The following is a 12,015-nucleotide window of genomic DNA, read 5'->3' on the forward strand; positions in this document are numbered from 1 at the left end:
TTCAGAAATTACCAGTGGTGTAAAGTACTTAAGTTTTAAAAAAAACTTTAAAGTACTACTTAAGTCGTTTTTTGGGGGGGTATCTGTACTTTACTTTAGTATTTATATTAACTTTTACTTTACATTCCTAAAAAAAAAATGTTTTGCTTTTTACTCCATACATTTTCCATGACACCCAAGAATACTTGTTACATTTTGAATGTTTAGCAGGACAGAAAAATGATCTAATTCACACACTTCTCAAGAGAACATCTCTGGTCATCCCTACTGCCTCTGAATATGGCGACTCACTAAACACACATGCTTGGTTTGTAAATTATGCCTGGGTGTTGTGTGCCCCTCGCTATCCGTAAATAACAAAAATGGTGCCGTCTGGTTTGCTTAATATAAGGAATTTGAAATTATTCATACTTTTACTTTTGATACTTAAGTATATTTTAGCAATTACATTTGCGTTTCATACTTAAGTATATTTAAAACCAAATACTTGTAGACTTCTACTCGAGTTGTAATTTACTGGGTGACTCACTTTTATTCGAGTCATTTTCTATGAAGGCATCTTCACTTTTAGTCAAGTATGACAGTTGGGTACATGTTGGGTACATGTTGGGTACTTGTTGGGTACATGTTGGGTACATGTTGGTTACTTGTTGGGTACATGTTCCACCACTGGAAATGACCAGGGTTGGGGGTTCCAGTCAACTCAGAAAAGTACACAGAAATTAATTTAAATGATCTTCAATTAGGGACATTTGGAATTGGGTTTACTTTTTGAATTGACTGGAAATACAAATGGAATTGACCCCAACCCCAGGAAATGAGCCCAACCCCCAGGAAATGAGCCCAACCCCCAGGAAATGAGCCCAACCCCCAGGAAATGAGCCCAACCCCCAGGAAATGAGCCCAACCCCCAGGAAATGAGCCCAACCCCCAGGAAATGAGCCCAACCCCCAGGAAATGAGCCCAACCCCAGGAAATGACCCCAACCCCAGGAAATGAGCCCAACCCCCAGGAAATGAGCCCAACCCCAGGAAATGAGCCCAACCCCAGGAAATGAGCCCAACCCCAGGAAATGAGCCCAACCCCAGGAAATGAGCCCAACCCCCAGGAAATGAGCCCAACCCCAGGAAATGAGCCCAACCCCAGGAAATGAGCCCAACCCCCAGGAAATGAGCCCAACCCCCAGGAAATGAGCCCAACCCCCAGGAAATGAGCCCAACCCCCAGGAAATGAGCCCAACCCCAGGAAATGAGCCCATAATGAAGATGTCTTTCACTACACCTTCACTAACATTACATATTGAAACTTTCAAATCATTCACCTGTCAGACCAATCAACTAGCTAGGATGACATTCAATAAAAACCATGACAGTCCAATCACGTATCTGTGTAAATACATGTATATCTATAGCCCATACCCTTCAGTATGCTGGAGTATGGACACCATGAGTTCTACAGCCAGGGCTCCTGCTATCATGGCCAGGCCTGGACGACTCACTGTACACTGCTGGTCCAGGGTCCGGTCTCTGGTGGACTGAAACAAACAACAACATAAACAACAACAACAAGAGGTCCAGGGTCCGGTCTCTGGTGGACTGATACAAACAACAACAACAACAACAACAACAACAACAACAAGAGGTCCAGGGTCCGGTCTCTGGTGGACTGAAACAAACAACAACATAAACAACAACAACAAGAGGTCCAGGGTCCGGTCTCTGGTGGACTGATACAAACAACAACAACAACAACAACAAGAGGTCCAGGGTCCGGTCTCTGGTGGACTGATACAAACAACAACAACAACAACAACAACAACAACAACAAGAGGTCCAGGGTCCGGTCTCTGGTGGACTGATACAAACAACAACAACAACAACAACAACAAGAGGTCCAGGGTCCGGTCTCTGGTGGACTGATACAAACAACAACAACAACAACAACAACAACAAGAGGTCCAGGGTCCGGTCTCTGGTGGACTGATACAAACAACAACATCAACAACAACAACAACAACAACAAGAGGTCCAGGGTCCGGTCTCTGGTGGACTGATACAAACAACAACAACAACAACAACAACAAGAGGTCCAGGGTCCGGTCTCTGGTGGACTGATACAAACAACAACAACAACAAGAGGTCCAGGGTCCGGTTGAACCATTTTTTGTCTTGTGTTACTGTGTTAATAAAAATAATTTTTTCATTTGATACACAATAATAGCTTTTTTTTTTTTTTTTAAAGGCTCTCTCACATCTCAATGGGCAACAACAACAACAACAACAACAACATGGCGTCTTACGTCTCCGGGGGCGACAACGTCGTTACAGAAGTAGCATCCGAGGCGGTGTCCGGGGATGTTGGAGAACAGAGAGGCTGCTGGGAGCTGGGCGGGCTCGGCAGGCGTGGAGGAAGAGGATGAGGCGGAGGAGGAAGAGGGGTCCGAGGAGTCTCCTGGTCCACAGGGTTTAGGTTTCTTCAGACCGTGTCTCATCACCACGAAGGTGTCAAAGCCCAGGGCAGAATTCACTACCAACTGGAGAGACGGGGGGTGGGGGAGAGGGAGGGGTGCGGGAGGGAGGGGTGGGGGAGGGAGGGAGGGAGGGAGGGAGGTAAAGGGGGAGAGGGAGGGAGGGAGGGAAAGGGGGAGAGGGAGGGAGAGAAAGGGAGGGAGGGAGGGAGGGAGGGAGAGAAAGGGGGAGGGAGGGAGGGAGGGAGGGAGGGAGAGAAAGGGGGAGGGAGGGAGGGAGGGAGGGAGGGAGGGAGGGAGGGAGGGAGGGAGGGAGGGAGGGAGGGAGGGAGGGAGGGAGGGAGGGAGGGAGGGAGGGAGGGAGGGAGGGAGGGAGGAGGGAGGGAGGGAGGGAGGTAAGGGGGGAGAGGGAGGGAGGGAGGGAGAGGGGGAGAGGGAGGGAGGTAAAGGGGGAGAGGGAGGGAGGGAGGGAAAGGGGGAGAGGGAGGGAGAGAAAGGGAGGGAGGGAGGGAGGGAGAGGGAGGGAGGGAGGGAGGGAGAGAGAGAGAGGGAGGGAGGGAGAAATTACCTCTCCCCCAAGATAAACACATATATACTAGCAAAACAATCACACTTTCATTATGTTGATGAGCGTAAGCCAAAATGCTGTTAGACTATTATACACCAAGCCATTAAGGATATAGTCTGTGTCCCAAATGCTACCCTATTACCTACAGTATATTCCCTATACGCTGTTCCCTATATAGTGCACTACTTTAGACCAGGGCCCTATTCCCTATATAGTGCACTACTTTAGACCATGGCCCTATTCTATATAGTGCACTGCTTTCCACCAAGGCCCATAGGGAATAGGGTGCAGTTTGGGATGTACACAGAGCATGTTCAGGTCTAATCAGATGGAATAAACTCTTCATAAGAACTGCGACGATCTTCATTATGAAATCAACACAATCAGGGGCCATCTTAGCCTGGAGAACACTGTGTATGCGTCTCAAATGGTACCCTATTACCAATGGGTTCTGGTCTATAGTAGTGCTCTATATAGGGAATAGGGCCCTGGTCTAAAGTAGTGCACTATATAGGGAATAGTGCTCTGGTCTAAAGTAGTGCATTATATAGGATGTCATTTGGGACGTGTTACCTGATTCCACCCTCTCTACCGGTGAAGTAGAGACCCCATGCGTGTACCCTCTCTCTCTCCCCCTCTCTCCCTCCCTCCCTCCCTCCCTCCCTCTCTTACCTTCCTGTTGCTGGCAGCTATAACAGTCGGCAGCCATCGACTCTCCCTGGTGTCCATCAACAGGAAGACGACGTCGTGCTCCGAGATCAGTTTCTCCAGGTGTTCCACGTCCTGCCTGGCCTGGGACATGGTCGCCTCAGAGAAGTTGACCGGGTGTCCTGGCATAGGGATGCTCATCACGTGGCCCTCTGAATTCTACAGGGGGACATAATCATCTAGTTTAACCAATAGGTATAAAACATATATAGAGATCATATGGGTAACGTCAGAGAAGTTGACTGGAATAGGGATGCTCATGGTATGGACCTTCCACGAACAGAGACATCACATAGGTTACCATAGGATATAATAACCATTTTGTTAAAAGATGCAGTCCCGGGATCTTAAGCACTCACCAATTTGTAACGTAATCATACGAATTGCTAAATACATAAAATATGAGCAATGATCCAAATGTTTCTCCTGATTTATATTAACCTCTATGGGCTAGGCGGGACGAATTCGTCCCACCTACGTAACAGCCACTTGAAGCCTGTGGCGCGATTTTCAAAACCTTAAAAATCCTATTACTTCAATTTCTCAAACATATTACTATTTTACAGCTATTTAAAGACAAGACTCTCGTTAATCTAACCACACTGTCCGATTACAAAAAGGCTTTACAACGATAGCAAAACATTAGATTATGTCAGCAGAGTACCAAGCCAGAAATAATCAGACACCCATTTTTCAAGCTAGCATATAATGTCACAAAAACCCAGAAGACAGCTAAATGCAAAACTAACCTTTGATGATCTTCATCAGATGACAACCCTAGGACATTATGTTATACAATACATGCATGTTTTGTTCAATCAAGTTCATATTTATATCAAAAACCAGCTTTTTACATTAGCATGTGACGTTCAGAACTAGCATACCCCCCGCAAACTTCCGGGGAATTCGCTAACGTTTTACTAAATTACTCACGATAAACGTTCACAAAAAGCATAACAATTATTTTAAGAATTATAGATACAGACCTACTCTATGCACTCAATATGTCCGATTTTAAAATAGCTTTTTGGTGAAAGCACATTTTGCAATATTCTAAGTACATAGCCCAGGCATCACGGGCTAGCTATTTAGACACCCGGCAAGTTTAGCACTCACCATAATCATATTTACTATTATAAAAGTTTGATTACCTTTTGTTGTCTTCGTCAGACTGAACTCCCAGGACTGCTACTTCAACAACAAATGTTGGTTTGGTCCAAAATAATCCATCGTTATATCCGAATAGCGTTCCAGACACTATCCGAAATGGTAAAGAAGGGTCGCGCGCATGGCGCAATTCGTGACAAGAAAATTCTAAATATTCCATTACCGTACTTCGAAGCATGTCAACCGCTGTTTAAAATCAATTTTTATGCCATTTTTCTCGTAGAAAAGCGATAATATTCCGACCGGGAATCTCCTTTTCGGCAAACAGAGGAAAAAAAATCACAAAGACGGGGGAGGTCAGGTCACGCGCCTAAGCCCAGAGTCCCTTGATCGGCCACTTGAGAAAGGCGATAATGTGTTTCAGCCTGGGGCTGGGATGACGACATTCTGTTTTTTCCCGGGCTCTGAGCGCCTATGGACGACGTAGGAAGTGTCACGTTAGAGCAGAGATCCTTAGTAAAAGATAGAGATGGCAAAGAAGTTCCAGAAATGGTCAGACAGGCCACTTCCTGTAAAGGAATCTCTCAGGTTTTGACCTGCCATTTGAGTTCTGTTATACTCACAGACACCATTCAAACAGTTTTAGAAACGTTAGGGTGTTTTCTATCCATATGTAATAAGTATATGCATATTCTAGTTACTGGGTAGGAGTGGTAACCAGATTAAATCGGGTACGTTTTTTATCCAGCCGTGTCAATACTGCCCCCTAGCCCTAACAGGTTTTAATGTGAAGCATCAAGTTGGACATTTCCACTCACTACCAAATATGGTGGTGAGAGAGAAGCCCAATGGGAGAAGATGGAGCGAGATGGATTATGGCCGACATTCTGCTTATTTTCTCATCGATGGAATATTTGATCTCAATGCAGTTTTTTGTTGTTGTTATTTTGTTCACAAAACTAGAATCTTACAAACTGAATGGACTAAGTTTTGTAGACATTACCCCTTAGCCCAGAGTTTGAAATTGTTTTGTTGTTTAGGAGTGCAAGGGTTAAATTAGTTATTGCATTTCAGAGTAGGCGTTCCCTAACGGAAATATGCAAATACATGTTGGAACGCGCCAATAAGATCACTCTAGCTCATGCTTGGCTCTTCCCACCTCCTTGCTTGTTCTGCCCACTAGGATTCATTCGTTCCCATTGAAAACGACAGGTTCTGGCCTATCTCGGGTTAGTTATAAAAAAAAACGTAACACATCCTAAGAAATGGTCCCACATTGGTGCACAATTTTCAGGGACCTGTTTTGGCTTGTTAGTATTACTGTCAAAACTACTGGCTGAAATTATACGAAAAGCTCTGGAGCATCACTTTAAACACAACCATGGAATAGAAAATGAGAGAGATCACAATAGGTTACTACAATCTCAACTTTCCATGACTTCATCACACCTGCAGGAGCTGCATAATCATGCATGATGACCACACGTAAAACATGACTCACGACTTGCGCGTAAACCTGATCAAAGTGTGATTAACAGGCCGGAGTGCACCCCAAACAAGTGTCACAGGACTCATCTGAAGGTAACCCATACAAACGAATGGAAGTACGGAGGTAGTTTTGTGCCAACAAAAATATGGGATTAAATGTGTGTCCAAAAAAAATAATATTTCCTGAGCTTTCTTATGTCTCCTAGATATAGGACTAGGGCTGTCGTCAAAAACAACAACAACAAAAAAATCTTGGTCGACCAATAATACAAAATATACAAAAGTAGAAGTAACTTCTATTGACAATATGTAAAAATAGCCTACATAAAGCCAACAAAAAAAAACATTGCAGCATGCAGGTAGAAAATATTCTGATAAAAATAAATATAGTATAAAATCACATTGGCTACACATGGCCTGTCTGCAAGGAAGTTGAAACATTGTATCAACTATCAACTGGGTCCAGCCCGAACATGCTAGCAAACTTGCAACATTGTATAAAATATTTTGGGCCCTGGAGTTTCCCCGCCAGTGAGCTCCGGAGAGACAGACACTGCTGTAGGGTATTTGGTGCAAAAGGAGAAGAGCATCCCACTCTTTCCTCTTTAATGCTGAGTGGTTATTGAAAAGAGAGAAAGCTGGAAAGATTTTTCAAATAGGCTTCATTGAGGAAGTATTGTCATTCTCAACAGATGTAAAAACAGACTTTGTTTACTTTCTGTTTGAGGAGAAGAAAAAAAATGACTTTTGAGAAACTCCACAGTGATGGTGAGTTAAGATGCTCTGCAAACAACGTGTCCACTCCTAAAATGACAACGGTAAGACTAATAATAATATATTGAATGCATTAACAGAAATTACCATAACCAAACAAACAAAGATTAGAAATGTGGGGAATTAACGGTGAAGGTACTACTGGTGTACCATCATCCCCGCGGCCTCCGCAATGGATTAGTCCACTGAGAGGCCTCCACAATGGATTAGTCCACTGAGAGAGGCCTCCGCAATGGATTAGTCCACTGAGAGAGGCCTCCGCAATGGTTTAGTCCACTGAGAGAGGCCTCCGCAATGGATTAGTCCACTGAGAGAGGCCTCCGCAATGGATTAGTCCACTGAGAGAGGCCTCCGCAATGGATTAGTCCACTGAGAGAGGCCTCCGCAATGGATTAGTCCACTGAGAGAGGCCTCCGCAATGGATTAGTCCACTGAGAGAGGCCTCCGCAATGGATTAGTCCACTGAGAGAGGCCTCCGCAATGGATTAGTCCACTGAGAGAGGCCTCCGCAATGGATTAGTCCACTGAGAGAGGCCTCCGCAATGGATTAGTCCACTGAGAGAGGCCTCCGCAATGGATTAGTCCACTGAGAGAGGCCTCCGCAATGGATTAGTCCACTGAGAGAGGCCTCCGCAATGGATTAGTCCACTGAGAGAGGCCTCCGCAATGGATTAGTCCACTGAGAGAGGCCTCCGCAATGGATTAGTCCACTGAGAGAGGCCTCCACAATGGATTAGTCCACTGAGAGAGGCCTCCACAATGGATTAGTCCACTGAGAGAGGCCTCCACAATGGATTAATCCACTGAGAGAGGCCTCCACAATGGATTAGTCCACTGAGAGAGGTGTGAATCAGACAGGTGTCTAGTGTGCCATCATTACTTTTATAAACAGTATATTTGCCACTGCTCGGCTAAAAAAAACTAATCTTGGTCGAACAACAGCCAGTCGACCCAACGGGGTCAGTTGTATACAGGACCGACACTTCAAAACCTGATTTATTTTGTTACTGTCTTTTTATGCCATTTATGAATGTGTTATTCAATGCGTTTACATGGGCTATAGAAGTAAAGGACAAATTAAAATTAAAATTGGAATACCAAAAGGTCCCCTCCCCCCCAAAGGCTTAGACTTTTAGAAGTTAACACAAAGCAGATTCCATCTGTAGGAGCCTTTAACACAAAGCAGATTCCATCTGCAGGAGCCTTTAACCACAAAGCAGATTCCATCTGTAGGAGCCTTTAAACACAAAGCAGATTCCATCTGTAGGAACCTTTAACACAAAGCAGATTCCATCTGTAGGAAACTTTAACACAAAGCAGATTCCATCTGCAGGAGCCTTTAACACAAAGCAGATTCCATCTGTAGGAGCCTTTAACCACAAAGCAGATTCCATCTGCAGGAGCCTTTAACACAAAGCAGATTCCATCTGTAGGAGCCTTTAACACAAAGCAGATTCCATCTGTAGGAGCCTTTAACACAAAGCAGATTCCATCTGTAGGAGCCTTTAACCACAAAGCAGATTCCATCTGTAGGAGCCTTTAAACACAAAGCAGATTCCATCTGTAGGAGCCTTTAACACAAAGCAGATTCCATCTGTAGGAGCCTTTAACCACAAAGCAGATTCCATCTGTAGGAACCTTTAACACAAAGCAGATTCCATCTGTAGGAGCCTTTAAACACAAAGCAGATTCCATCTGTAGGAGCCTTTAAACACAAAGCAGATTCCATCTGTAGGAACCTTTAACACAAAGCAGATTCCATCTGTAGGAACCTTTAACACAAAGCAGATTCCATCTGAGTGGGTGTTGTAATGTTCTAATGATGGTGTCCTAATCACCAGTCACATCCTCATCTAATGTGTGTGTGTGTGTGTGTGTGTGTGTGTGTGTGTGTGTGTGTGTGTGTGTGTGTGTGTCCTCTGCTCTCAGCGGTGATGAGAGGGGGCTGGGAGAGACTGGCGGACTGGTGGCCTGTTTGTGTTCTGGTCATGATGGAATCATTTGTGTGTGTGTGTGTGTGTGTGTGTGTGTGTGTGTGTGTGTGTGTGTGTGTGTGTGTGTGTGTGTGTGTGTGTGTGTGCGCATAATTGATGACGTTGGGATCACCGTATGCCTGCGTTTCTGGTCTGGAGAGAAGAAATTGCACACAGCGCATATAAACCTGGGACATCAACCATTCTAAACTGGCCTTAGTGGGAGTGACAATAGAATTATATGGGACTGACCTACTGAGTAAAGGATTTGTCATCATTTAATTTTAGCCAATCGGTTCCCTTGGCAGCATCTCCCCATGAATCTCAGCGTGTTACCTAGCAACAACACTTCATGTCTTAACTCACTCTACGGACATTCTTTCTCCTGCTGCTCCCCCCCTGCTACTACCCCTACGGACATTATTTATACTGCTGCGTCGTTCTTTCTCCGTCGTCCCCACAGTGACCGTACGTACATACCCCAACCAGAAGCCATGGATTACAGGCAACATTCGCACTGAGCTAAAGGCTAGAGCTGCTGCTTTCAAGGAGCGGGACTCTAACCCGGAAGCTTATAAGAAATCCCGCTATGCCCTCCGACGAACCATCAAACAGGCAAAGCATCAATACAGGACTAAGATCGAATCGTACTACACCGACTCTGACGCTCGAAGGATGTGGCAGGGCTTGCAAACCATTACACACTACGAAGGGAAGCACAGCCGAGAGCTGACCAGTAACACAAACTACTTCTGCGCTCAAATCGACGCAAATAACACTGAAACATGCATGAGAGCACCAGCTGTTCCGGAAGACTGTGTGATCACACTCTCCGCAGCTGATGTGAGTAAGACCTTTAAACAGGTCAACATTCACAAGGCCGCAGGGCCAGACGGATTACCAGGACGTGTACTGCGAGCATGCTGGCAACTGGCATGTGTCTTCTCTGACATTTTCAACCTCCCCCTGTCCGAGTCTGTAATACCAACATGTTTTAAGCAGACCACCATAGTCCCTGTGCCCAAGAACACTAAGGTAACCTGCCTAAATGACTACCAACCCATAGCACTCACATCTGTAGCCATGAAGTGCTTTGAAAGACTGGTCATGGCTCACATCAACACCATCATCCAAGAAATCCTAGACCCACTCCAATTTGCATACCGCCACAACAGATCCACAGATGATGCCGTCTCTATTGCACTCCACACTGCCCTTTTCCCACCTGGACAAAAGGAACACCTATGTGAGAATGCTATTCATTGACAACAGCTCAGCGTTCAACACAATAGTGCCCTCAAAGCTCATCACTAAGCTAAGGACCCTGGGACTAAACACCTCCCTCTGCAACTGGATCCTGGACTTCCTGACGGACTGCCCCCAGGTGGTAAGAGTAGGTAACAACACATCCGCCACACTGATCCTCAACACAGGATCACAGGATACATACTACCTGAACAACCGGTGCCACTGCACATTGACTCTGTACCGGCACCCCCCTGTATATATTGTTATTTTTTACTGCTGCTCTTTAATTACTTGTTACTTTTATCTCTTATTCTTATCCGTTTTTTTTTTTTTTAACTGCATTGTTGCTTAGGGGCTCATAAATAAGCATTTCACTGTAAGGTCTACACCTGTTGTATTCGGGCGCATGTGACTAATAACATTTGATTTGACTTTGCAGAGCCATTGAAGAAGAGTGGGACAACATTCTACAGTCCACAATCAACAGCCTGATCAACTCTATGTGAAGGAGATGTGTCGCGCTGCATGAGGCTAAATGTTGGTCACACCAGATACCGATTTCCTAATCCACACCCCTTTCTTTTTTTGATTATTTATTTAAATCAGATCATTAAAAAAGGTATCTATTCCCAGTCATGTGAAATCCATAGATTAGATACATTTTAATGATCTGATTTCCTTATGTGAACTGTAACTCAGAAAATCTTTGAAATTGTTGCATGTTGCTCTCATATTTTCATTCAGTATAAAACAAAATGTGTAGTTTGCCGTCATCCCATTGAACCAGTTAACACAAGAAGCGCCATACGGCCACGGACGTTTGAGTTTTGTTTTTATTTACAATCTGCCCCCAAAAATAGCAACACCCTCCTCCTTCCATGACCTTTCTAGAATATTAAAATGTTACATTGATCAGTCTGAACTTTAAAATCACAAACAAAAAAAGTATATAGATCCTGTTTCTATCAGCAACATAAGGGGTCAAGACGGCAGGTAACCTAGTGGTTAGAGCGTTGGGCCAGTAACCAGCAGGTAGCCTAATGGTTAGAGCGTTGGGCCAGTAACCAGCAGGTAGCCTAGTGGTTAGAGCGTTGGACTAGTAACCAGCAGGTAACCTAGTGGTTAGAGCGCTGGGCCAGTAACCAGCAGGTAGCCTAGTGGTTAGAGCGTTGGGCCAGTAACCAGCAGGTAACCTAGTGGTTAGAGCGTTGGGCCAGTAACCAGCAGGTAACCTAGTGGTTAGAGCGTTGGGCCAGTAACCAGCAGGTAGCCTAGTGGTTAGAGCGTTGGGCCAGTAACCAGCAGGTAACCTAGTGGTGAGAGCGTTGGGCCAGTAACCAGCAGGTAACATAGTGGTTAGAGCGTTGGGCCAGTAACCGAAAGGTTGCTAGATCGAATCCCCAAGCTGACAAGGTAAAAATCTGTCATTCTGCCCCCTGAACAAGGCAGTTCCCCAGTAGGCCGTCAATGTAAATAGGAATTTGTTCTTAACTGACTTGCCTAGATAAATAAAGGATAAATAAAAAAATTTAAAAAGACACCAGGCGCTAATGAGTCTCTCTCCTCACTGGATGAATATCGTTAACGAGTGAATGAGCAATAGAAAACAGATATCATATGATAATTGAATTTGAATGATCTGAATAATGAGGATGATTGAATTTAGAACAATAGTGTAATGA

At 44.8% G+C, this 12,015-nt stretch overlaps 1 protein-coding gene across 2 annotated transcripts in view; it reads right to left on the reverse strand.

The window, feature by feature from the left end:
- Positions 1 to 12,015, reverse strand: part of atg7 (ATG7 autophagy related 7 homolog (S. cerevisiae)) — a 121,792-nt gene that overhangs the window by 83,189 nt on the left and 26,588 nt on the right. For both annotated transcript variants that reach the window (NM_001165320.1, XM_045705015.1), the window contains 3 exon segments: positions 1,419 to 1,534; positions 2,300 to 2,533; positions 3,708 to 3,902. In NM_001165320.1, the coding sequence (NP_001158792.1) occupies positions 1,419 to 1,534; positions 2,300 to 2,533; positions 3,708 to 3,902 (545 nt within the window).

The sequence above is a fragment of the Salmo salar genome, chromosome ssa22 (assembly GCF_905237065.1).
Source record: "Salmo salar chromosome ssa22, Ssal_v3.1, whole genome shotgun sequence".
Lineage (NCBI taxonomy): Eukaryota > Metazoa > Chordata > Actinopteri > Salmoniformes > Salmonidae > Salmo > Salmo salar.